Source organism: Aspergillus heteromorphus (genome assembly GCF_003184545.1).
Source record: "Aspergillus heteromorphus CBS 117.55 chromosome Unknown BO70scaffold_1, whole genome shotgun sequence".
Lineage (NCBI taxonomy): Eukaryota > Fungi > Ascomycota > Eurotiomycetes > Eurotiales > Aspergillaceae > Aspergillus > Aspergillus heteromorphus.
The window spans coordinates 348329-374325 of record NW_020290406.1 but is presented as its reverse complement, the minus strand read 5'-3'; the positions used below and the strand labels follow the sequence as shown (position 1 = coordinate 374325).

At 53.1% G+C, this 25997-nt stretch overlaps 10 protein-coding genes across 10 annotated transcripts; 7 read left to right on the top strand and 3 right to left on the bottom strand.

The window, feature by feature from the left end:
• Positions 1-609: 609 nt before the first annotated feature.
• On the top strand, positions 610-3963 carry BO70DRAFT_348521 (uncharacterized protein; the record flags this gene model as incomplete). The annotated part of the gene is made up of 3 exons (XM_025541614.1): positions 610-1015; positions 1046-2428; positions 2471-3963. The coding sequence occupies 3 exons, from the start codon at positions 610-612 to the stop codon at positions 3961-3963; spliced, it is 3282 nt and encodes a 1093-aa protein (XP_025403825.1).
• Positions 3964-4875: 912 nt separating this feature from the next.
• BO70DRAFT_401837 (uncharacterized protein) lies at positions 4876-5559 on the top strand (the record flags this gene model as incomplete). Its single annotated transcript, XM_025546994.1, has 1 exon — positions 4876-5559. One exon carries the CDS (start codon positions 4876-4878, stop codon positions 5557-5559), a length of 684 nt encoding a protein of 227 aa, XP_025403824.1.
• A 58-nt stretch (positions 5560-5617) lies between these two features.
• Positions 5618-7864, bottom strand: spb4 (ATP-dependent RNA helicase SPB4). Its single transcript, XM_025545604.1, has 3 exons — positions 7504-7864; positions 6935-7444; positions 5618-6874 (listed from the first exon to the last, which is right to left on the bottom strand). The coding sequence occupies exons 1-3, from the start codon at positions 7791-7793 to the stop codon at positions 5749-5751; spliced, it is 1926 nt and encodes a 641-aa protein (XP_025403823.1). The 5' UTR covers positions 7794-7864; the 3' UTR covers positions 5618-5748.
• Positions 7865-8075: 211 nt separating this feature from the next.
• Positions 8076-9719, top strand: BO70DRAFT_357228 (diacylglycerol/polyprenol kinase family protein). Its single transcript, XM_025541985.1, has one exon. The coding sequence runs from the start codon at positions 8450-8452 to the stop codon at positions 9611-9613; it is 1164 nt and encodes a 387-aa protein (XP_025403822.1). The 5' UTR covers positions 8076-8449; the 3' UTR covers positions 9614-9719.
• Positions 9720-10936: 1217 nt separating this feature from the next.
• Positions 10937-13123, bottom strand: BO70DRAFT_2188 (crossover junction endodeoxyribonuclease). Its single transcript, XM_025538708.1, has 3 exons — positions 13033-13123; positions 11285-12921; positions 10937-11228 (listed from the first exon to the last, which is right to left on the bottom strand). Exons 1-3 carry the CDS (start codon positions 13044-13046, stop codon positions 11215-11217), a joined length of 1665 nt encoding a protein of 554 aa, XP_025403821.1. The 5' UTR covers positions 13047-13123; the 3' UTR covers positions 10937-11214.
• Positions 13124-13468: 345 nt separating this feature from the next.
• Positions 13469-15181, top strand: BO70DRAFT_326955 (putative actin-related protein RO7; the record flags this gene model as incomplete). The annotated part of the gene is made up of 1 exon (XM_025540676.1): positions 13469-15181. One exon carries the CDS (start codon positions 13469-13471, stop codon positions 15179-15181), a length of 1713 nt encoding a protein of 570 aa, XP_025403820.1.
• Positions 15182-15221: 40 nt separating this feature from the next.
• On the bottom strand, positions 15222-17227 carry BO70DRAFT_357226 (aldose epimerase family protein). The gene is made up of 2 exons (XM_025541984.1): positions 17158-17227; positions 15222-17092 (listed from the first exon to the last, which is right to left on the bottom strand). Exon 2 carries the CDS (start codon positions 16979-16981, stop codon positions 15617-15619), a length of 1365 nt encoding a protein of 454 aa, XP_025403819.1. The 5' UTR covers positions 16982-17092; positions 17158-17227; the 3' UTR covers positions 15222-15616.
• Positions 17228-18104: 877 nt separating this feature from the next.
• On the top strand, positions 18105-21830 carry BO70DRAFT_391509 (putative AT DNA binding protein; the record flags this gene model as incomplete). Its single annotated transcript, XM_025546227.1, has 2 exons — positions 18105-19338; positions 19993-21830. 2 exons carry the CDS (start codon positions 18105-18107, stop codon positions 21828-21830), a joined length of 3072 nt encoding a protein of 1023 aa, XP_025403818.1.
• A 128-nt stretch (positions 21831-21958) lies between these two features.
• BO70DRAFT_2169 (uncharacterized protein) lies at positions 21959-22473 on the top strand. The gene has a single exon (XM_025538696.1). It carries the CDS (start codon positions 22088-22090, stop codon positions 22343-22345), a length of 258 nt encoding a protein of 85 aa, XP_025403817.1. The 5' UTR covers positions 21959-22087; the 3' UTR covers positions 22346-22473.
• Positions 22474-22970: 497 nt separating this feature from the next.
• On the top strand, positions 22971-24118 carry BO70DRAFT_401821 (uncharacterized protein; the record flags this gene model as incomplete). The annotated part of the gene is made up of 2 exons (XM_025546993.1): positions 22971-23599; positions 23879-24118. The coding sequence occupies exons 1-2, from the start codon at positions 23180-23182 to the stop codon at positions 24116-24118; spliced, it is 660 nt and encodes a 219-aa protein (XP_025403816.1). The 5' UTR covers positions 22971-23179.
• Positions 24119-25997: the final 1879 nt, after the last annotated feature.

Here is a 25997-nt window from a genome sequence, read left to right as displayed (position 1 = left end):
CTTCTTCTCCCATCTCCATCCCTCTTTGTTCTTCGGATATCGCATTCGCGTCACCGAATCCCTACTTTTGCTATCTGTCTCCCAACACGCATCTCAACCAAGCAGTCCTTCTTCTAACAAGGTTTGGCTTGCGTTTCAAGTCAGATAAAACCCCATCGTCTCTTCCCTCTGTCCTCCGAACCGCCATTCGCGTCCTAACCACCTACGCGACCATCTTTCTGCTCATACGCCTCTCGACCAACGGACTCGACCTTTACAAGGCTTAACCATCTTACGAGTCAGGTCTTCCTGCATAGTGTTGTTGTCTCACTCTGTACCTTCTCAACCTCACGCACGCATTTGCCGCATCTAAACCTCCGCACTTCCACCGCTTCTTTTCTTCCGCTACTTCTTGCCTAGAGACTTGATCTCGTAGAGGCTTGTGTCACTCTGAAAAGCAAATTACGAAGTCTACCCACCCTGGCCGCGTTTTCCCCCCCGCCCTTCCTCGCCCAGAGACTTGATCTCCTTGAGGCTTGACGTACTTTGTAAGTCGGAAATCGTTACGGTGCCGTGTTGCACCCCTCACATCGAACTTTTCTCTTCCATATCTCAACGCACACAGTCACGATGCGCACCCGTTCGCAGCAAGCGTCCCCTGGTGGCCTGGTGTCACTCGATGATGATCGTGTTCCTCGTCGGACTAGGTCCACAAGAAGCAACACACAGCAGGATGCCACAATCTCAGCAACCTCATCGCAGTATGCGACCCGTGCGAAGTCCCAACGCGCAACTAAAAAGGGCGATAGTACCGCGAAGAAATCCACCACCAAGGCCCAGTCGCGCAAGGCCACCTCTACTAAGCGCACGACGCGCCGGTCAACCCGCAACGCGGATAAAGCGGCGTCTGACGAAGATGTACAAACCCATCATGAGGAAGAGGCAACGGTCCCGAGCACATTGGAAGCCGACAACAATGATTCGGAGAAGAACATTGAACCCCCCAGAACCGAGCCCAAGGAGTCGGACCCTGAATGTGAGTCGACCCTCCCTTTGGAACCCACAGCCTCCTCCCCAATGGACCCTAGCCCCAAGGACGCCGACGAGGACGACACCCCGGACTCCCGGGGAGCCTGGGCTGTCTCGTGTCTGCAGCCTCTCCTCGACGACCTGAGCAGTGTTGGCTCACCTCTTTCGGAGAGGTCGAAAACGCCATCATTGGCGTCGGAGGATCAGACCGAGGCAGTCCTGGCACCACGCACCGCACAGGAGTCAGGCGCTATCGACATCGAGTTTCCGGAGGGAAACGATAAGCGCTCGACTTCGACTCCTGTTGCGGGGGACCGCACCCTCGAGCCGCCTGCGGGACAAACCGTGACGGGGCCAATGGAATGGCGGAGGACCGAAGTCATCACTTCGATATCCTCCGAGCAGTCTGCCTCCGTTGCGGACTCCGGAGAAGAGGCAGTCGTGGAGGACGAGCAGGTTGAAGCGCTGATTTCAGCCTTCGCTGGATTGTCTTTGGACAGTGTTACACCTCGCTCGTCTAATGAAGCGGCTGTCCCTTTGATGGAGTCGACACCCACGCCGACTGGAGAGCTTGCTGGGCCCTTGAATTGGGCTCAGCAGGTCCCTTCCACGAGCTATGTTCACCGCATCACAGGACAGCTTGTGGAAGGGCCGTCGGCGTCGGTTGAGTTGGCGAGGGTGGCCAAGGCCCCCTCGACCCCTCAGGATGGGGTTCGGGACTACTTCCTGCGAAAGAGGCGGCGTGAGGTCCAGGTGTTGTCTCCGCTGCGGGAAGAAAGTCCCGACCCCGGCTCAGGTGCCCCCAACGTGGTGTCCTCCCTGGGAAGTCCAGGGAAACAAACAATGAAAGCCAAGAGAAAGAAGCTGACGCGCCGCGTAGCAAATAAGAAACGCGCGATTTCGGAAATCAGCGACGAGGCCGAGCCTGAGACGCCCGTGGCGAACAAACGCCGCAATCTTGGACCCCCAGGAAGCACCCCATATCGCCCTGCAACTCGACCCCGTGCCTTGACGGCGAACATCGCGCCACACTCCGAGAGACGACGACGCCGCGCGGTCGAACGAGAGGGCCGTATCCATTCAACCGTTTTCCGCGTGTCACAGTTACTCGATCAGCAGGCTGCTGATCGGCAGCGCCAGGCATCCGAGTTATCTGCTTCTCCCAGTCCATTCCCACAACCGCCACAGTCCAAGTTTGACTTCTCCATTGATGGGGACCACTCGTCTAACCGAGGTGTAGAACAAAACCAAACCTCAGCTGCTTCGTCTTCGGAACAGTTATCTACAGTCCAGCAACCGTCTACTCCCGAGCGCACTCACAGGGGCTGGAATATCCGGGGCCTCCTCAACTCTGTACCTCGCCGCTTCTCTCGGATTCTGCACCCTTTCGGAGGAAGTCCTGAACGAGCTGAAGTGTCGGGTATGTTGCCTCTCTTTCACCACTGTCCATCTATCTAACCAGAGCCAGTGCCCCCACAACCATCTTCCGAGCGTATCACCCGCACACTCCGCACGCAATCTTCTCAGCCGCAACCAACCGTCTCTGAAAACCAAGTGCAGACCAGTCGCAGTCCCAGCGAGGAACCGCCTAAGAAGCGACCTCGCAGATCCTGGTCTCTCTTCCCAACACCTATTGACAGGTCCCTTTACCTTGGGGATATCTACAAAAAGGATACGTCTAACAAGAATATCTCTAAAACGGAGCCAGCGACCTCATCCTCTGCTCCTTCCGAATCTCGTTCTACTGAAGAACTGCCAATGCCACTGTCAGTGGAAGAGCCTAAACCACAAGAGCCCACCGTTTCAGACAGCCAGGCAAGTGTAACTCGTGGACGCGAGGTTACTTCTCAGCAGGCCAGCGAGGCACAGGAAACGCCAAAGAAGCGCAAGCGGTCCCCGTCGCCTGATGTGATTCCCAACCCGCCGGGATGTAGCTATGGAATGGATTTGGACTACTTCTGCTACAGCTCCGAAAGTGAAGATGAGCAGGAAACTTCTTCACGAATTGAACCAAAGAAAACTGGGATCCTGGCCAAGACAGCTGTTCGCAGTGCCCTTCGCTCGGAGCGTCCGTCATCAAAGAAAGTCCGGTTTGACGCGAGTCCAGAGAACACTCCATCCAAGCTCAGACAGCGTGCTCGTGCGACTGATCCGTATCGAGGAAGACACTTCATTGGAATGGGCAGCGACTCTAACTCCCTCTCTACTCCGGAGACCCCAACACGTGCCCCCGATTCTGCTCCCGCTCCAGCGCTTGAAGTCGAAGATCCACGAAGCCGCCCTGGTTTTGTCCCGAACACACAGGGTACATTCCAACTGGATTACGATGCTTTTTCGGATGACTCTGAATCAAGCGGATCCGCTGGTGCATCTCCTGCAGCCAATTTGTCTGCCCCCAGCCCGCAGACTGCCACTCCGGTTGCCGCACAAACCCCGGAACCCCGTCCGACTCCACGTCCAGCTCCCGCTTTTGCACTTCCGTCAACACCGGCGAAGATCGACGATGAAGCCCTCGCCAGAGCTCGCTCTCAGGCAGAGAAATACAAGCCTAAGACCCCTAGTGGCCTTCGTACTGCAAGCCGGTACTCAAGCCCTTTGACAGCCACACCTGACATGGTTCCCATGTCCGTCGCAGCTACTCCAGTACCTGCGTCTGCAGCCGTGCCAGCCCCTCAATCTGAGCATCGGCCCATTGAAGATTTTGGTGATGATGAGTTTGCTCGCGAGGCTCAGTGGCTTTATGAAAATTGCCCATCTGGAGACCTTCGTGATCTTGAGTGGCCTCAGCCCGTGACATATGAAGAGCAAGGCTTTAGTCGTGAGGCGATCGAATTTGTGAATGAAGTTTGGGACCCCTCGGTGGTTGATTATGCTTATGACAACATTTGGACTCCCGGTCTGGAGGCATTCAAGCGCGAATTGGAAATGGGGATGTCTGAAGCTACTCTCGCATAAACCGGGTTGTCGCATTTGTTAATAGTTGGTGCAGGCTATCTCTGTTGTTTCTGTGCCCTTGTTACTGTGGATATGTTTTACCTTCGGCTCCGTCAAGCTGGTTTAGCCTCGTTGCATTGCCTGGGGTTGATGATGCCTTTGGATCTTGTTGTATTAAGATCTGCACACCTGCTACTGGTTTGTTTACACTGTGGCCAATTGCATCCGCGTGGTCTAGTGTTTGTTCTTAGCGGGCCCCAGACTGATTATGTTTCGCATTGTTGATTTTGTTCAAGGGTGGCGGATTCTGTGTACCCGAGGGAGTTATTAACAGCGGTGCTATCTTCCCCTGGTGTTTTGCAGAGCATATGTGGTGTTTTGCATTGAAGGCCCTTGTTTGTTTGTATGAGTATCATTTAGCGAATGACGAATAAGAGTGCTTTAATATCATACTTTTGTTTCATCGTCCTCAAACAACTTTGGCTGAAACTTGACTACGCGGACAAAAGCTTTCATGCAAAAGAGATCTTCGACAAAGCCACTACAAACCCCGAACAAAAAGCATCGTTGATACTCTTTGCTACAGTATCAAAGCCAGGATGCCGCCATGCTACCCGTCATTGTCCCCGACAATAGGGAGACAGACAAAGGCCTGGCCAGCTTCACATCACAGCAATGCCCATTCAAAGCAAAGAGATAGAAATAGCAGCAACCCCCCCCATCAAAGAAACCAACAAAGCCCACTACATATAAGGCCATTACCACCACCCATCATCTATTCCATCTAGAGACATACCTATCCACATACATACACACATACACATCCTCATCACCTCTCAAAGCCCACTCAGATCGAAGATCCCCAATTCATCATCATCATCATCATCATCATCATCATCAGAACAAGAGAAAAGAAAAGGGCAAGAAAAAAAAATGTGCTACTACAAGCCCAACAAACCGCCCTGCACCTGCCACTTCCTCCAACTGGTCCAACCCTGCGCCAAGGCAGTGCTCTACCCATCGCCGAACGAAAACCCCGCGCCGCTGATCCAAGTCTGTCCCGAACAGCTCATTGCTCGCGGCGTCGGACAGAGACATTGCGTCGCGTGCTGTGGGCTCTTCTCCCCGCTGGACGACGACATGGCGCTGCGGATGTACAACACGGCCAATCTGACAAACCCTGGTGGTTTGAAAGCGGAGGAGATCGATGCTGCTCGCTTTATGATAAGGTCGCCTTCGCCGTTTCCGGGGCAGAATAATAATAGTGTTAGTGTGTTGAAGAGGGAGGAAGATCGGGTGGTGGCTTCCGGTGTTGGTGGTGGTGCTTCTGGTGGTGGTGCTGCTGGTGGTGCTGGTGGTGGTGCTGCTGCTGGTGAGGGGATCATGGCTACGGCTGCGCCTGCGGCGCTGATGGCTCCTTCGTTTCAGGGGATTATTGGTGCTTCTGGGGGGTTGGGGGATTTTGGGATTCAGGGTCTGGATACGGTCATGGAAGAAGCGTTTGAGGGTATTGGAGAGGAGGATTGGTTGAAGTTTTTGACGAGTGAGTTGAGTTCACCGATTCGGGAGGCTGGTGGTGAGGGTGGGAAGAAGGATGGGGCGAAGGGTGGGCAATGAATTGTGTATTGGAAGGGGAGTATCATAATAAGAGAAAAGAAATAGATGATTGTCCCTTCGAAGTGGATATAGATTGCAAAGAGTCTATAGATACAGAGTATAGTAGTATATGGTATCAGAGGCAAGAAGAGACGAGACAGGCATGTTCATTTAGACATGGATGCAAGCATGTATGCGAGTGGGATCATATCAATCAAACCCGTTGAATTCCTCATCTTCGGGGCCCTTCTTGTCCTTGGCTTCGTTGGCCTTGGCTGCCCGTCTGAGCCGTCGTTCTTCCTCGTTCTTTGCCCGGATCTGTTCGACCATCTGCTCGGTTTCCGTGATCTTCTTGCGCTCCTCCTCCGTCAGCTTCTCCCACCTGTCTTGCTTCTGGCGTTCGTGCTTCGCCTCTCTGCGCTTCTGCTTCTTGTTGCGGTTGTCGAGGTTTCTGCTCCACGCGACGCTCTCACTAGCCCGTCTCTTGCCGGAGGATGGGTCCTCCGCGGGGGTATTCTGGGCCATTTCCTGGAGCTGTTCCTTGCGGCGCTTCTCCCGCTGTTTGTCCTTATATGTGTAGTTTTCCCAGTCCAGGCTGACGCCAAGGGACCGGTCGCCTTCGAAATTCCTGAGTTCGGGCATCTTGGGCAGCTTCAGCAGTCCCCATGCTTTGCCGAGCGCTTCCCAGTCCAGATCGGCGACGCGGAAGATACTGCTCGCTTGGTGCTTGCTGTAACTTCTGAACCAGCTGACAAAGGCCTTCTGGCCACGGTCGTGGAGGGTCCGATCTGCGAGCACGGCTTTGCGAGCCGCGGCCGTGGCTGCCGTGGCGTCCGCTTCGGAAAAGTTGAGGATTCGGGGGTATGGTGAGACGGGGGTTTTGCGGACTTCGAGGAAATTCACGTAGTCTTCCTCGCGTCCTGGGTGAAGCAGGACGACACTCAGCCCTTTGCGGCCGGCTCGTCCGGCACGGCCGCATCTGTGGATGAATGTCTTCGGATCGGAGGGGGGGTCGATCTGGACGACAACGTCGACGGAAGGAATATCCAGTCCACGAGAGGCGACATCGGTGGTGAGGAGAATGGCGGGAGTGTGGGAGTTGACGAAGCGGTTGAAGTTCTTTTCGCGGACGTTTGCTTGGTGTTTACCATGCAACGGTATTAACTGGAAATCCTCGCCCAACATAGAGGGCAGGATTCCGGAAAGGTAGTCCACGCCCGAGCATGTCGAGACGAAGAATATGGTTTTTTGAGGAGTGGGCTCCACGGAGTAAAGGATGTTTTTGAGGGCGGAAAATTTGTGCTGAGGGGGGGTTGCAAGGTAAGTCATCTGTAGACTGTTTCAAGACATATTAGCAACCCGATGCTTAAACAGTACAACGGGCGGATGGACAAACCTGGCAGGAGTACGCTTGTCCTGAACACCCGAAGTGCCCTTTACTTTGACCATAACCTTGACGGGGTTGCGCAGACCAACTCGGACGATCTGATCAACAGCCTCACTGACGCTGGCACTGAACAGACCTGTCCGCCGTTGCTTAGGCAGACGACGCAAGATATTCTGCAAAGTATCCTTGAAACCAAGATCAAGCAGTCTGTCTGCTTCGTCCATGACTAGCATTTCGAAAGACGACTGGGGGCAGTGAACGTGGGGCGAGGAGAGTAACTCTAGCAGCCGGCCCGGGGTAGCCACCAACAAGTTCGGCGAGTTCTTGAGGAAAGCACTGAGATCTTCCGCCGGGGATGTCGAGCCGCCGAGGAGAAGTTGGGGGACGACTTTGAGGGTAGAGGAGGTGTGTTTTTGACGGGGCGCATCGCCGTCTTCGGGGGGGTTGATGGCTGCAGCAGAGGGGGGGTGGAAAGCAAGCAAGGACGTCAACACGGTATAAATCTGCGTGGCAAGTTCTCTAGATAGAGAAGTCAGCTCTGGTAACAGGATTCGTTCCTTCCCTACGGGTCCGCTAACCTCGTAGGAGAAATGATGATGGAGCCAACATGGTGCTTCTTCAGCGGCTCTTCCAGGCGCAAAAGCTTTTCGACCACCGGGATCAAGAAGGAAAGGGTCTTCCCACTGCCTGTGACCGCCTCCACCACGACATCCTTATGCGCCATGAAAAGAGGAATGGCCGATGCTTGGACGGGGGTCATGCGCGTGAACCCCATGGAGGCAACAGCATCGAGAACCCAATCCGACAGAGCGGGCGTCACTCCGTCCCAGGCTCTGGCGGATGTGCCAGGGGGCGGTTTGGGGGCCATTGTTCGATATGTGTGTAAGTTGCGACTCTCCGGTTGGTCAGTCTCTTGTCAGATTCGATGCGACTCGAACAATGGAAGCTGCGCCGTGCCGCCGTGGAGCCTCGATCCTGGAATTTTTGCTCTTCATTTTTTTTCCTTATCGGAAGCGCGACGATTAGATATCGAGGGCGGTGAGCGCGCCCTGCCGCCGCACGTGACGGGGCCGCGGATTCGGCGGAAGAAGAAGGAATCCTGACCGTCCAGCTGAAAGTTCGGCCCAGCCTTAACTTGTCAACTTGTCAACAAGCATCGACATCCTAGTCGCATGACCTCCTTCTGTCGCAGATACAGCTCACCTGTGCCATAATACCTTGCCATTCCTCGTTGTGCCTTCCCGCGACCTTTTGGGGGCCTATGCCGATTCTCGACTAAACGTGGAACGTCATGCGTGACGGTGTTTCTGCCTAGTACATACATACTACGACCCTACTCGAGCCTTGCATCCACATCCTACTACCCTCCATCGAAACCATTTGCCCAATATTGCGTCGCTCACTGCACTCAGTCCATCCAGCTTCGGCGCGTGCTCCTCCCCCACCCTTATCACCTCCCCACGGCCGCTATCCGGGCTGATCCAAGCCCCGGCTCTTCCGCCTTTCTCCATCCGCGCAGTCGACATGCCTTCCAACCAAGACGCCATACCGGAGACTCCTCGAGTCATCCCTCCGTCGCCCGCTTCATCAGAACGGAGGTCAAGCTCACGAGACTACTTCGGACCCACGACGCGCTCCGCAGCGCGGCGACGACAGCGACTGGGAGAGGTGACGGAGGAAGAAAAAGATGGTGCAGACTCGGACAAGGAGCGTTCGCGCGCGCGATCTCGCAGCCCAACCGGCTCTCCAGAGTCTACCCGGCGCCGTAATCGAAGATCTCGCCCGAAGATGCCGGCCGGCAAGCCCAAGGCCCAGACAAACGGCCATACAGCGTCGTCCAACGGGTATCTATCGCCGCTCACGAAACCCGGCGGCGGTTGGCCCGACATCTCTCGATCCCCTTCTCCCCTCGGTCTTATACCTCTCCACGGCCGTTACCGCAGCTTCATCCATCGCCATGAGATCCCGCGCAAGCTCCTCCATGTATCCATCGGCTTCCTGACCCTCCACCTCTACAGACGCGGCATACAACCCCTCCAGATCACCCCGTGGCTGTTCGGAGCTCTCGTACCAATTGCCACAATCGATATAGTCCGCCACCAATCCGAGACAGTAAACAACTTGTACATCCGTTGCGTTGGCGCGCTCATGCGCGAAACGGAGGTCTCCGGATACAACGGTGTGATCTGGTACCTTGTGGGCGCATACACCGTGTTGCGCTTCCTCCCCAAGGACATTGGAGTCATGAGCGTGCTGCTGCTGAGCTGGTGCGATACTGCAGCCTCTACATTCGGCCGTCTCTACGGCCGCCACACATTCCAACTGCGCAAAGGCAAGAGTTTTGCCGGTACGCTGAGCGCCTGGCTCGTTGGCGTCATCACCGCCGCCGCGTTCTGGGGCTACTTTGTACCCTACATCGGGACGTTCCCCAATGATCCCGAAGGCTCGTTCATGTTTACTGGCCAACTCAACCTTATCCCGGACTCATTCAAGAACCTCATCGGTTGGACCGCGGACACATCCAGCGCTATCATCTCGGGCCCGTTCGCCCTCGGCGTCATGAGCATCGTCTCCGGTCTGGTGGCTGCTGGAAGCGAGTTCGTGGATATTTTCGGCATGGACGATAACCTCACAATACCTATCCTCAGTGGTATCGGTCTGTGGGGCTTTTTGAAGATTTTCGGCTGATGTCTAGCGGTCGTGTATACCCTTCGATAAATACATTTGCTTTTGATTCCCTTCCCCTGCCCTTATTCGCCTTGTTGTTTACCCTACAACCCCCCCCCCCCCCCCCTTCAGTACATTGTACCTTGCCTATTTTCTGCCAACCCAAAGACTTTGACAACGAATTCGAGAAGCGCAGTACCCGTCCATCTTTTGACACATTTCTTTCTGTTTAGCCCCGTCATTTCCCATTCCCCATTACACATACACCAACTACCTACTACCCAATGTCACTACTCACTCTCCTCTACTACTACCCTAACCTCACCCTTCTTCCTGATTCCTGCGCGGTCCACAAATGTAATGATGAATAAAGGACCCACAGAAAATCTCGTCTTCGCCCCCGAAAGGTCATTTTTCTTTCATGAATCAGATATCCTGGATCGGCGTGGCTTTCGGCGCTTGCAAATCTATACACATAGGCTAATCACAGTCCCCTCCTAATAGAAAGAAAGAAGTAAACCGTCTCAGCGATATGATATGATATGATATGGTCCTGTGCAATTGGTATTGATATTATGAGTGGTATTGCCCGTTTAACCACAAGTAAGTCTTCAACGCCTGTAATGCTTCGCCAATGAGGTCAAAATAGCAATCGATTGGACCGGGAAGGTATAGTATCCCCCAAGCCCATGCGTAGTGTAAATTCCTAGCTCAAGTCCAGAATGCTCACACGGGGAATCCGCTTCTTTTTGCTGCGATTCCCCGTATTGTCTCCCATGCTAGTAGTGGCTTCTGTCGATTCGTCTGAGGCCTGCTCAGGTTCGGTGGTGGTGGTGGTGGTGGTGGTGGTGGTGGTGTCTATCGTCCAATATCCATTGTGTACAATGACGGATTCCACGTGTGTTGTTGTCGTTCGGGAATCGCTTGATACCTTGGGATCCACGGGCTTGGATCCTGGTGCTTCAATTTTGCTTGTTCTAACTGTTTTCTTTCCTTCGGAGGTTCCTCTTCGTCGTTGCGCCGAGTACGCAGCATCATCGCTTTCTTTGCAATTGGAAATAGGATAGTCCTCTTCGTCCGATAGCAGAGAATGGATCGTGTGGGGTTTCGACTCCGCAAGATTGGGTTTGGTGGTATCCGCTTTCTTTCTGGAAGACTTTCTCCCAGTCGGGGGCTTTGTCGAGGAAGCAGATTTCTTTGTCGATTTGCAAGGCACGGTATTATCTAATGCGATCGAGGAAATTGCTTGTTCTAGTTCTTCGACCTGAGATGACTTCTGAGGTCGAGGCCGGTTCTCAGGAGATTCCAATGCGTCTTGATGGCTGGCGAATGAACGAGTTGCGTGCTTCGTACTATTTGTAGCTGGCCTTTGGCTATTCTGTTTCGAACTTGTTCTAGTTTTCCTCGAACTAGAAGAAGGCAATAGATCGGATAAACCATCTGCTCCAGAGAACCCCGATACCTCGTTATCAACCTCATCTGTGGAGGACGGCCCGCATCCGCCTGTGACACGGTGACGTTCGAATTTAGGCTGCGGTTTAGTATTTCCGCTAGGTGCTTCATGACTTAATGACGAAAATTGGTCAATCAAGTCATCAAAAGCTGTAGGATCATTGCACTGGTCAGTCGATGGATACTGTTAAGTAAATGGGTTAGAAGTTGGTGAATGGCTGGGAAAGTCTGGAGACTGACTGTAATTCGACAAGCTAGGCTCCGCAGGTGACTTTGCAGAGATTGCGGCCTCGAGGAGCTGTGCGCTCTTTTGGCCAGAGATTTCAGAGCGCTCCTTTGTAAGAGTGCCATACTTCAATATGCTACCCCGCTTCATGCCCGGGTCGATTGGTCCCTTCTTCCTGGGGCCTGTCTTCCGAGCAGTTGGCTTCTTCGGCGCTGCCTTCTCAGCCTGCTCCTTTTTCCAATTTGCCACAACTTCTGGAATCCCTATCGTGGCCAGGGTTTCGAAGACCCACAACTTCTCCGAAGCATAAGGATCATACCGCTTGGTGACACGCTTCTTGGTTGGAGACTGAAGGACGGGTTCTGCATTGTTCTCTGGTTCCTCTTCTTCCTCATCTCCTGATACCGTTGATTCTTGGGAAGGAAGTGGAGGGTTCGGTTCATCGGAAAGTATGTCAAAACCAACGACGTCAACAGGTATCATGTCAACCTGAATTTCTGTCATGCCATCAGTACTATAGCTTGATCGACTCTTGTAGACTTTTTGCAGCATTGGCACGTTGCTGTTGGATAGCCTAGGGGAATTCTGAGGGAAGGCTGATGCTTGTCGTCCAAGGCGGAGTCGGTAAGAGATGAGCGGTTCTGCGAGCAACCTTGTCACTTTCCTTGCCCCAGAGCGATAATTCCATTCAAAAGAATCGGCGGTAAATCTCCTGAGTTCCACGACATCAATTTCCTTGTCCCAGGCATCCACTAGACGCTCTTGAAGAGCTTCTATGTCCCTCGTCTTTGATACCACAGGCTTGGCGTAATATGACAAAAGCGTTCTGTCAGGGAATGTCTCTGGGACTCGGACAACTTTATGTTTGGTCTGGAAATAGCCGCTTTCGTTTTCTTCCAGCTCATACTGGAGCCTTTCTCTCCATTCGCCCAATTTTGTATCGAGCTCATCGCCCTCCGAGTCAAGTATTTCAAGAAGATCGGCACCGAAACCAGCTTTTGCAATTTCTCCTGCCAGCTTGCTACCACATTTGGGAACTCCCGACGGCAAGTAGTCACCTCCACTCAGCATGGCAAACAAGATCATGCCTGCACGATCAAGCATCACCCTGGATGGCTCTCCTGAGCCATCCATGCTGTAACAAGTGACATGTGTCGCCGCTGCGGTACCACTACCACTTTCCTTTGAGAAGTTCATAATGGTAAATGTTGATCCAAACATCAACGCATCGACGTCATTGCTCATGACCGCATCAACAACTCCAGTTCTTTGCAACTTTGCGCATTCAGCTTCAGCTTCTCCCGGCGCTTCATGACGAGGAAACCTGAACAAGTCCACCAGAATCTTCGAAAGTCGAATGATTGGTGCACTTCCATAACTGCGACCCGATACAGCCTTGCCTCTCTTGAAAGGCGGTTTATTTTTCCCATCATACACAAAGAGAGGGTGGATTGGGAGCGCCAAGATTTTCAACAGCCTGTAGAACAGCGTGCGGAGTTCCGGGTTTCTGCCGCCTCGACCGGCCTGCACTTGAAAGAGCCATATCGAAATATCAACAGCGACACGAATCGGGCGATGTGTGCGTTGCAGGTGCGTTATGGCCAATTTAGACAGGGAAATGCGTTCTCCAGCGCCAATCGCATGGATGAGCCTTGGTCATATTAGCCCTTGATCTGCTTAATTGATGTGTCTCCTGCAAAGGGAGAGATATATTTCTTCTCCCGAGACAACGAGCAGCATCACCTGAAACTGGCCCACTTACCCCGGAATACCCATTCGGACAGCTTGTCAACCTTCCAAAAGGTGACATCCAAGATACCAAGTCCACAGCGTCCTCAAGACCAGACCGCGCCGACGTCCAAGTGGTTGGAGAGTGAGTTCGCAGTGTTGTTTTGTTGACGTCGGCGTGGGCGACGCGGCCCGATGTAGATCCGCCCGCCGGAGCCGCAGCTTGTCGCGGCTTCCCTTTGGCCTTCGAGCAATTGCCAATCGCCCCAAACTGGCAATTGTTGCGTCTACGAGCCCCTATCGGTCACAGGGATGATCTGAAGCTACTCGACACAGACATTTCTGTGGAGAGGAAGTATGACCTGCGCGTGGCCCACGAAGCAATCGATCCTCCGTCTCCGAACCTTCCCCGCGCATTGAACTGGACTGCGAACACGACACCCATCCCAGCAACCCGCTCTCGCAAAGACATGACCAGCGCCTCCTCTTCCTTCGCTTTTGACGATAAGCGCCCTATCTCCATGAGTTTCCGTCACAGCCAGTCTGGGGGACCGTCATCGCCCCATACGCCCCAACACCACCTCCGCTCCAACAATTCCTCCTTTGCAAGCAGTTCGTCTGCGAGCACGTCGTTTCGCGGGGAGGAAGATGCGATCATATTCGAGTTTGGTTCCAGATGGCTTCGGGCTGGATTTGAGGGCGAGAGCTCCCCGATGTGCGTTGTTGGATGTGGCCCAGAAGAGTCCAGGAGGGTCGGCGACTACAGAGGCTGGCTGAGAAACAGCCATGGCACAGAGCCGCCATCAGTGAAGGCAGAGGAATGGACTGGCGCATACGAACTCTGGAAGATGAACGTTCGCGACATGGAATTGGGTCTCATTGAAGACAAGATCGAGCGCATGTTCCGAGAGACCTACAACAAGTACCTATTGACAGACGCGGGGACATCGCGACTGGTCCTAGTGCTACCATCAATCATGCCACATCCGCTGTTGTCTTCACTTCTGTCGACTCTTTTCAGCCGCTGGCGGTTTCCGAGTATCACCCTCCTGACCACCGCACCTATGGCCGTGATCGCAGCTGGGATGCGCTCAGCTTTGGTGGTGGACATTGGATGGTCAGAAACGGTCGTGACCGGGGTCTACGAATACAGGGAGATATCGTTGAAACGCAGTACGAGGGCAATGAAGTTGCTGCTGCAGGACACAGGGCGACTGCTTACGCGGCTTTCCAACAACAGCGCAGCCTCGCAACCAGGCGACGAAATTGCCGTCAATTTTGATCTTTGCGAAGAAGTTGCCAGTCGCTTCTTATGGTGTCAGCCCACAGTGTCTCCCAAAGGCTCATTGGGTCCATCGCAGCAGCAAGTAGCAGAGCCTCAAGAGAGCGATGTCGACACGGCAAACCAGGGCCTTGCTTCGGTCTCCGATGAAATAGTGTCGCTACCTTCCCCGTCGGCCCCTGGTACGGCCTACATCGACATCCCATACTCGAAACTCACAGAACCGGTGGAAGGAGTTCTTTTCGCAAAAGGTGTACCAGACTGTGAGCTGGACGACGAGGAAAAGCCACTGCCGCTCCTGGTGTACAACACCCTCCTAAGTTTACCGCCCGATGTCCGCGGCACGTGTATGTCGCGCATCATCTTCATTGGTGGAGGTTCGAATATCCCAGGGATCCGACAGCGCATTCTCAACGAGGTGGCGTTCCTAGTCCAGCAGCATGGCTGGTCACCTGTCCGTGGAAAGGTTATCGAACAACAACGACAGAGGCTCCAGACCCTGCGACTTTCGCAAGCACCTCCTCCCGCTGACTTGACACCCGAGGTCTCGCCCGATTCTCCGAAATCCCCCACGGAAACATCTACCTCAGAAACACAAGACGAAGAGGAAATCGACCCTATTGAGCAGAAGATCCGTCGTAACAACAAAGACAAGGACACCGTACCACCCGTCCAGGGCGTCTTCCGGGAAGTCGAATCCCTGGGTTCCTGGGCCGGAGCCAGTCTGCTCACCAGTCTCAAAACCCGAGGATTAGTCGAGATTGAGCGAGAGAAGTACCTACAGCACGGTCTGGCGGGTGCTAGCCGAGATTTGGAGACTCATGGCCATGCTCCTGATAGACGATCCGGGCTACGCACCGGAGGCGACCGGTCTAGCTGGACTTTAGCCGGCTGGGGATGATTTGGATACCATCTATGCATACACTTCGTTTTTTTCCCCTAAATCATGTCTGGGACTGTAGGAGAAGGCATTCCTGTTTTCTTGTTGTCCCGTCTTCTGAAATACCCTGTGGTTTTGTCCTTAATGAGGTTGTCAAAACAGTTAGCAGTAGATACGATACCCGCTAGAATCTTTAAAGCAGAATGACTGAGAATTTCGAGTTTCAAACTTTGTTAAATTAGATTCCTAGCGATCACGTTCAACGTAGAAGCTTGTGCACGTCCCATGTCAAAGTTGACGTGACGTATCACAGTATGTATGTACACGGCCGCGGAATTTACAAGGAGGGATTTTAAGAGGCGAGAAAACCAAAATCAACTTCATGGAAAGCATGAGCCCAAGAACCAGCTAGATGGCCAACCAGGGCGAGAATTCAAGCTGCATGCAACTCGTGGACTAGATAGTACCGAACTGGTAGGTAGCCCAGTTGACGGCAGGGCCGGTCTCGGGGGAATAGATCTGATCGGAGAGCTGACCCCACTGGGGCTGGTTGATGGCGTCGATCCAACCCTCCGTCTCAATGACAATGCAGCCATACTTGTTGACGTACTCAGCTCCGTCGATTCCCTCCTCCTGGTTGCGCTTGATCTGGGATTGCTTGACGGGGATGGTGCCGTTCTGGCCATTGCAGGAGTAGATCTGGAGTGCCTGCTGGTTCGTGGCGACGTCGAGGCTGATACCGGTGGTGCTGGAGTTCATGTGGACAATGGGAACAATAGAGTTGCGAGCAGCATACTGAGGGGGACGGTCCACGATGAAGCAAGTGTCGTATCCGGTGCAGTCGGTTCCGCATAGACCATCTGCAGATTCGATGTCCTCGCCCACAAGCTTTCCGGTGGTGAAGTCGGTAGCGCCGTCGTAGGCGCTCACATCTAGGATGGTGCCGTTGGGAATCAAGATTCCGTTTGAGCCGATGAACCGTCTGGACAGCGGGAGCTGTAGCCAGGTGTCATTCAGGACTGTCTCGTCTTTGAAGGCATTCAAGTTCCAGTAGATGTGGTTGGCAAGCATGATGGGCGTCGTCTCGGTCAGGGCCAGGGACACGAGTTTGGTAGTCAACTGAGGGAGACCCCTGGGGTTCTCGGTGGTGGTTTCAGTCTGAACGCTGAACGTGGCATGGGTGACAACGTCTCCGGGGAAGCCCTCCAGTCCACGATCAACGAAACTGAAAGTGATGGAGGAGTTGGTGTACGAGGTGACTGTCCAGTTACGCTGGTCATAACCCACCCAGCCACCGTGGAGCGTGTCTTCGCCACCGTTCTCGTTTTCAGGGATATGGTACACAGAAGTGCCAATATCGAAAGTGCCATTCTTAATACGATTGGCATACCGACCGACAACCGCACCGAAGTAAGTGTGATTTGTTTCGGTGTCGATGAGGTACTGCTTGGGGTCATCATAGCCTACGACAACATCCTGTAGGTTGCCGTCGCGGTCAGGCACGAGCAGAGAGGTCAAGCGTGCCCCATATGGGATGAGCTTGGCAGTGATGTTTTCTGCGCTGATGGTGTAGAGGCGGAAAGGGTCTGCGGTGGCCGCGGCCGACACAGATGCGATTTGTGACAGCGCGGGCATCCCGTAGAGGACAGAAGAAAGAGTGGTTCTGAAATGCATCCTGATGCCTATGAAGATGATGGTAGCAAGGAAGATGAGGCAGTATACGAACAAGACCCGCGGTGTGATCCGGGCAGGGAGGAGCAGGGAACGGAAGCAGCCGAGAAACTGGGGAAGTCCCTGACCGGATCTGGGGGAGCGCCCCATACTATTTATTTGCTCCAGACTTTTGTTTGGCATTCACCTCATGATGGTGCGCCTGACCAGAGGGCGGGGAAACCAAGACGCAGGGACGCAAGAACTGGGGTAGGAATGCAGCTAATTGCCTAGTTAGTTCATGTTTAGCTCATTGCCAAATTATCCGAGGGAATGCGTCATCTCACCAAGGGTGGAATTGAGGTGGTCGTGCCAGGGGTCTGATGCCAGTAAGCGTGGGGAGCTTCACTAGTCCCGCGTTGCCGTGGACAGAAGCTCCGGGGCTGGGCGAATCGAGGCTGGGCGGAAGATGTTGGGCCGCGTCTGACCACAGCCTGACCGCAAGTCGAAGTAAGTGATCGGATAAAGGGAGGTCAAAGGGCAAGGATCAATGGCGTCCTGTGGTGGTGGTGAGACCGTGTTGGCGGGTGGTCTCCTTATTCCAGTATTCCGTCGTGCAGATGAAGCCACGGGAAGTGGAAGGCACTCGCGCAGCCACCGGGAATAGCGCTAGGCTGCTTCGGGGCAGTTCCGGTGGGGGACGGCCAGAAGTTGCGGGGAAGGCAACCGGCCTGTCGATCCTGAGGCTTTCCACTGTTCGCGCACTTCGACAGACTGAGGGTTAAGAGATCATCATGTTCGGAGCCAGTGGTACGAAAATGTATAAAAGTACTATGTACGGAGTGCCATCGGCTGTCAGGAACAGTCACGGCACTGGGAAAAGAAGTGCATTCCGGGGAGGTGCTGTAAATACTCCACAGTCTAGACTGATAGGACTGCCATGTGGGCTTACTTGCTTTCCCGCACATCCCGGCTCGGAACAACCACCAGCCCGGATGACCTAAGCATTCTCTCCTGTCCCGGTCGCTCGGCCTGCCTGATCGGGAGACTTGTTTATGTTATGCAGTGACTTCACTCACTTTCCCCGCGATTACGCAGCTACTGTGGATGATATAGATTTCCTCCAGGGAATGATCACTGCACCCTGACAACTACACGCTTGTTTGCCCTCAAAATGGTGCTGTTTATCTAGCAACGCCGTCGAAGTCATTCACATCGGGCCCGTCCCCATGAGACGCGACGGGGGGTCAAAAGTCGCCCCTCACATGCGCCGCATCGTTGTTTGCATAGCGATATGTCCTCCCGCAGTCCTAGCTCCTCCCCGGACATTCTTGGGCCAGCTGGCGACGTCGATTATTTAATCTCCTCTCCATTTATCCCCTTTTCCGGTCGCCAAAGCTTCATGTCGCCTGCCAACTTCCGCCTCCTACAAAGCCCGCGGACCGCGAAGGGCAAAGGGCGGTCGCGCATTAACCTTAGTCCTTCCAAAAGTGCCCACTCCTTCAAATTCAACGATGTCGTTCTTCCTGCCTCCCCGACAATGAAGCTGAACGGGCAGCAGAGAGTGTTGTCCCCCGAAAATCTTCAATCCGACGGAAATGTTAGCCCGTGGAGGATTCGGGTTACACTGGAAGCAACACAAGACGACGAAACAAATCCAGGCAGTCCGACGCGCAAGCGCATAAAACCCTCGACCACGACAATGAAAGTCCCCCTCAAAGATGATACCGAACAGACCCCCCGAAGACGCAGAGGTCGCCCAAGGAAGTCGGACACAATGATGCCGGATGCGACTCCACGCGCCGGCAGCCCGGGCCACACCCCGGGTCCGGGAGGTACAGGACAGAAGAGGAAACGAGGTCGACCGAGGAAGAGCGAACCGGAACCGGAGATACTGCACAATGGCGAGCAGCCGATGGATCAAGATATCGTTCAAGAAGCTCCCATCGTTGAACCCGCGCGCGACTGGAGCCCTCTGAATCTTGGAGCGGACGCAGGATCTGACGATGATTACGCCGGCGACCAGGCTATGGACATTGATGAACCCCCTGCGAATGATGTTCAGATGGAGGACCTTGATCTGGCTGCCCTAGATCGAAGCTCTCCTCGCGTGACATTCGACACACCGAACGTTGATAACGTGGACCAAGGCTATGCAGAGAACGATGAGTACAATTTGAACTCAACTCCATCCAAAATGCCATCACCCGTTCGCGAAATACAGACCAACCCTTCCGAAAATACACTACACGCCGGTCGTACTCCAAGACCGCCACGCATCTACCCGACACCAACCTCCTCATCGGTAGCAGAAGAAGAGAAGACACAACGGTCTCAGGAGACGAATGAAGTTCCCGTTATGAATCGCCGTTCAAGTGCGATCCAATCTACAAATGACCCAACGGACGAACACAGGGAGTTTGACTCCATTATGGAAAGTGAGGGCTTTAGCATGGTGTCTCTGGATACACTACCATCGGCCAAGCAGCATGAACTCAATATGAACAGCCACTCCCAAGCTACTAAAAGTGCGCTTAGGCCCTTCTTAGAGCGAAAATCAAATGGAGTGTTGAAACGAAGAGCATCGGCTACCAGCCATGATCACGGGGAGACTGCACCTATCCGAAAAACACAGCTGAGCTCTACGATAGATGAACAGTCGCCCAGTCCGCCTCCCCCTCACGCCACTGGATCAAATATCTCACTAGATCGTTGGTCAAACAGCCGGCTTGAACATACCCATAATGTACCCAAACCATCGGCTACTGTACTATCAACAGCCTCTGTTCGACAAGCGCGAAGGCCATTATCCAGGCTTGTTAGGATAGTCCGTGCTGGACTTGCTCTTGAGGGGCCTCTCATGAACTCAAAGAAAGAAAAAGCCTCCTCAGACCTATGGTTAGATTTGGCAGCACGCAACTCCTCGAGAGACCAAGATTCAATGCTTGACGCGTCGAGAAAACGACTGGAGCTTCTTTTCCGCGACTTCGCCCCTGAACAACAACGAGAATTACGTGCTGGCTTGGCATTTGGACATGCACTCGTTAAAAGGCGGAGACAAGCAGAAAAAGAGAGACCCAGACAAACCAGGGCACAAAGAGAATCAAGTACACAAAGTTTGTACCGGGGAGACAGGGGAGTGAGTGGATTTAAGTCACCCCAGAAAGAACTGAACAAGACAGCCCACCACGACACCCCAGGCACACACATGAGACGGCAGATGGAGGAGTGGCAGCGGGAGAGAGAAGCCATCAGCCGGGAGATCCAGATGGCAAATTCTAGCCAGATCATTGTGATAAACAGTGACGAGAATGATCAGCCATCTGTCGAAGACGGCGCCAGGGCGGAAGAGGGCCAATTAGAAGGCGATTTTGAGGACGATTTTGAAGACAATTTCCAAGACGATCTTGAAGACAACTTACAGGACGACCTGGAAGACAACTTTCAGGATGATCTTGAGGGTGACTTGGAAGGCGACTTGGAGGGCGACTTGGAGGGCGAGTTCGAGGGTGAGCTTGAGGGTGAACATGAGGACGAGCTCGATTACGAGTCAGAATCCGTTCCCAACGAGGACGCCCACGTAGAATCCCAGCCACTGGATGAGGGAGATGAAGATGACGGGTACGAAGACACCTGGCCGCAAGAGGCCCGTAATCAGGGCAACCACTCAGATCAATTGTCGCCGCTTCAAGACGAACAGAGTGTTGAAGACGACCAGAGTGACACACAACCTAGGCAAGACGAATCTAGCCCTTGGAAAGGTGGCTGGACCTCTGCTCGGCGTCAGAACGGCCAAATCTACTCGCCCGCTCATTGGACAACCGAACAGGAAATTGTGCCGTTTTTGGGCCGGTCAAGAGTTAAACAATTACGGGAGCAAGACGTTGACTTGACGTCTGCGTACCGTGCCCAGGATACGCCAAAGCGCCATCAGTACTATTACGGGAAAAGCAGTCCCTTGGACAGTGTGGCTGGGGGCACTGTGGGCCGCTCACCAGCATTTCGGAAACCACAGGACATCGATGCCCATGTGTCTGACCAGGATCGGCAGTCAGAGAGCTACGTGGAGTCGAGTCCTGGCCGATACTCGGACGATGAGACGTTTCAGATTGATCCGACGACTAGATTGGAAATGGAAAGACTGCGTCATGAACTGACTCTGGAAGCCGACGAAGTCGAAAGTATTTCCAGTGCCGCTGCAGCCGAGGTGCATGCCGTTCAAGAGACAACTGACATCACCCCCGAACGTCCACGGCTTGCCAACCATGATAATCCAGCGCCATCCTGGTTCAAGAAGATCACCAACTTCACACCTCAATGGCTCAGACCAAAGCCTAATAACCATAACGAGTCATTGGGGGAGGATAGCTCGGACGATGACGAATATGAGAAGCTACACGCCGTACAGCCAACACACGGCGATGAAGACGTTCACTGGGAGGACAAGGACGAAACACCACGACCGCTCCAATTTGCGGAGCCAGAGGATGAACAGCAGAGTATCTCTAGCTCCAAGTCTTTCCAACTAGTTGAAAATGAGGAGGCTTCAGTGGAAGACACCGAAGAGAAGGAGGAGGAAAACGCGGAGGATGAAACGCCCAAAGGCCAATCACCAGCGTTCCCTCCCGACTACTTTTCTGATGATCACTATCGCTTGCTGCATCGTCTCTACCGCTCGGCGAAACTATACCCTGAGCGCTTCCCCTACCACCCGGCCCCTGGCCGGTCCGATATCATTGGAGACTGGATTTGGACGTCCGATGGGGTGTATGGGGTTCCTGTCACGGAGCTCCAATTTGCTATTATCGACAGATTTGCGCAGCAGCTATCCCAGGCTGACATTAAGGCAGGCGGAACGGGCCACATCAGTTGGACAGAGGCGGACGTGCACAAAAGGCTGATCAGCATAATCATTGGTGAACAGATTAGGCAAGAAAGGAAGCAGAGGCTCCACGATGATCGCCCGAGGGCAGGGCATCTGAGAAGCAGGGACGCAGCCTACGAGACGTGGCGCATCTGACTTCTCAGACCTGCACGTCGGTTGGCCTCTGCCGCCTAAACTCGGCACGATAATTCTATGAAACAAAGACTTTGCTGGCGCATAGGCTAGCACACGCTGTAACGACTTCTATTCTTGTTTGTCAGGGTACATGTTTTCGGGTCTTTACGGGTGGCGAACCAATGGATTTGGATTCTGGTGGTCATTGGGTGGCAGGCTCACTTCCCCGTTTTGGCCTTATGTTCTTTCTTGTATAGCATCTACATCTACTTTTGTCTATGTGTACCATGTCCCGTGTACCATGTACTATTCCCCCTCTTGGTTTCTTTTGTTTTGGACTCGCTGTATCTGATTGGATCTGGACGAGTCAGCTGCCGACGGATTTTTTTTTTACTGTACTCGTTCATAATCTGGAGAGAGGAAATGCGACGTCATCATTGGTGTATGCATCACATCTGCCCCCCTGTTTTGGCGCAAGAGAGAAATTCGCTCCCTTCAGTCCGGTTTGGAAGGCAGTGGTCTGGCCTCGAAGTTGATCAGAGCCCCCCGTATAGACCAATGGACGAAGCACAGTTTGACGGATTCCCATGGAACGAGATCGTGCTGTATCAATGTTTGCTTTAGGGATGGGAACAGGATGCTCGTCATCGCGGGTCGAACACTGCTCAATATTGTTTCGAACCGGTTCCTGTATGGATTGGATGTGTTCGACAAAGACTGACTTGACTGAGTCCCAGTGCCACGTTTCTAGCTCCACGGGGTGCGTCTCACCAAATTAGGTAGGTAGCATGGGGGCATGAGGGGGGGGGAAGCGATCGATAGATACACTCCCTCTCCCTGGACTGAATGAATCAATGGAATCGAATCGAGGCCATCGAACGAACCCCACTGGCTGCACACAGTATTGTAGTTCTGACTGCACGGCGTCAGGTATTGGAGCGCCCAGCCAAGCAGAAGACGCGACATACGAGCCTAGCCCCATTCCTAGAGGCCTGAAGTCGGGTTGTCTCTTATGGCGCCTAAAACCGGATTTTCTGGCCCAGCGTCTGCCTGTCTGCAACCGACGTCCTAGCCGCTCCTCAGCGTGGGAAGGGAGGGTGAGCTGCCGTAGCGATATGATATATAAGAAGCATGTCCAAATGGCCTGTGTACGTTTTCTGCCCGCAAGCAAGCCAGCCGGTATTCCCTACCCAAGCCGCAACAACAACAACATCATCATCATCATCACCACCACCACCAACATCAACACCAATACTTACATCCGCGGCAGCAGCAGTATTGCACATTCCATTTGCTCACTCAAAAAGCGGTCAACAGTGAACAACCAAGAGCACATCACATAGGGAATACGACCGAACAGAACAGCAAAAATGTACCACATGGGGGTCAGTAATCCGGTCAAGTATGTCCTGGGCCTGTCCCTGTTCACCAAACGCACCGACCGAGCCACCTGGAAGGGGAAAGAAATCGACTTGGATCCGCCCATCGAGGAGATTCGCTGGAGCGACGCCGTGCAGTATCCCGACGATGCCTTCGCATTGACGGACGATGCCCACATGGCGGTGAGCCCCAGTGACGACTCCGATCTGGGCCACAGCAGCAGCAGCAGCAGCAGCAGCAGCAGCTCCAGCAGCAGGACCAGGCTGGTGCGCATCGTCAGCTGGGCCAGTCTGGTCGGGGGCAGATGTCGGTGGACGATGGAGCAGGAGCGGAAACTGGCCATCGCGAGAAGCGAACTCGCTAGATGTCAGAAAGCCTGGAGTTCTGAGCAGGAGTTGTGGTTAGCTCATGTATGTCTCTCTCTCTCTCTCTCTCTCTCTCTCGCTTTCCTATCTTTCCCATTTCACCCCAAAGGCCATGGTTTTCGTTTTCTTTTTTCTTTTTTTGGCCTGCATGCTGCATTTCCCTTTCCATGCATTTTCCTTTTTTTGATATTCTTTCCGTTTCCGTGCATCTTCGCCTCGCCTCGACTCTCTAGCCAGCCAGCCAGCCAGCCACGGATCCGACTTAGGGCTTCTGCTTTTTCTGTTGTATGGATGTACCTGCATAACTGACACACCATCCACCAGATCAAAGACCTGCACGAGGAAAAAGAGGCCCATGAGCAATTCATCCATCATCGAGCGAAACAGCAAGACGAAGAGCAGCAACATTTTCGCAAATCCTGGATCCGACGAAAATCCTACGAGGAGCAACAACAACAACATCAACACGACCATCATCAGCAAAATCATCAGCAGCCGCGACCGGTCGCCACGACACAACGGACCAATAGCAGATTGCACCGGATACGGCGCATTGGGTCATAGATTTGGGGATGTGCTTGTTAGAGGGATACATACCGGTACTTGGGTAGTGTTGTTTTCCTACCGGGGACGCAGAAGGGTGGGGGTGTCATGAAATGGTCAGCATTTCTGACAGGTGGTTTTCCCGTCAGGTTAGGGGGTTGATGCGATGCGAAGCCAGGAAGGAAGGGAAAACTTTTACGACTTGACGACGATTTCTAATTATGATCAGCTCTTCTGCAGGACCTTCTTCCTAATTTGGGGAAAGGGGGGCACCAGAAAGATGAAGAAGAAGAAGAAGAAGAAGAGGCTGCGACCATAGCATGGGGGGTGGAAGGAAGATTCTTCCCTCATGCATGGGATGACTAGCTTGGGACTTTGGATTTTATTTTTGTCCATACTTACCTACTTACTCGCTCACCCTACTGTTTATTTATCGTTCTTCAATGACGATCCAACCGACCAACTGACTGACCAACTACCGACGACTGACGACCGAACTGACCAGCGAACCGACCGAACCGACCAACACCGAGCATCCAACTGACGGTCATGACCGACTGCACATACCTACCTACCTTACCTTACCTACCGACTACTACTTATCGATCTTCCAATACATACATACATGCATATTTACGGAGTACACTACCTACCGTACCTCCGGAGACATTATTCACAGGAATAGTCTCGACGCCATCCCACCTGAAGGAAGGGGAAGGGCACACTGCAAAAGAAAGAGAAAAAAAAGAAGGGGAAAAAAAAAAGTAACAATGAATTTTCGCTCTTTTGCACAGGCAAATGACATTCCTACTAGCATCTCTTTTCTTTTTATTATTATTTTTTTATTTTTGTTTCTTCGCACTGAAAAATGGGCGATATGAAACCAATCGACCAATCTGATCTGGTTTCGTCTAGATTAGAGTACGATCTTACCCTAGGTACCTCGTACTACCTAGTAGATTATCGTGTTTAGATAGATAGAGAGAGAGAGAGAGAGAGAGAGAGTAGATAGCATCTTGCAAAGAAACAAAGGAACAAGGAAGAAGGGTCTTCTGGTGGAACTACTGGAAGGGGTTCGTTTGTCTGAACTCTGAACTCTGAAGAGTCAGGGTCCGTCGGCTAACAAACCATTTGTATGACGTCTTAGTCAGTTCGCGATCGAACAGAGTATTCAGTGGATACTACGGAGTATCTAGTACCTACTGGATAGACATACATACAGACAGACAGACAGTACCTAAACGCACGGACAAGGCTCGCGCCGCTCAAGAGAGAGAGAAGAGATAGATAAGCTGAACCAAAAAACCGAACCAAACTATGTAAGCGCGCCACGCTAGAATCTTTTATCAGTTCAGTTGATACTTCGTACTTATGTCTAGTCTATTTATTATATTATTTACCTATTATTATTTACCTGGAGAGGTGACTATGATTATTACTATTCCCAAGTCCGGGCCTAAGGCCGAACATGCCCCGGGCGGACCGGCGAATCCCGTGGCAGCCCCGAGAGAGAGAGATAAGCAGGACGCGACGCGAATTTTTTTGGTCCTTGTTTTACCTGACACTGTCGATGACTGGAGCTAATGTACGTCGTGCCTTTGCTTTGGGTTGGAGATATGATGTACTTAGATACTTACTCCGGAGTCAGTCTCCATTAATATTAATTTGGTTGTTTGGACGAGAGGCGCGCGGACCACACCTGGGTACTTGCAAAAGTTGGGGGTTCTGGCTGTGCTGTGCTACCAGCAGCGATCATAATAAGAATAATAAGAATAACATTTTACATACATACTTATATGCTAAGAGCCGAATCCTACCGTCCATAGTAAGTAGTAGTATCTGGTCGTCTTCACGGGTGTCCGCACAGGCAACTGTAGCCAGCCAGCCAGCAGTGAGTGAA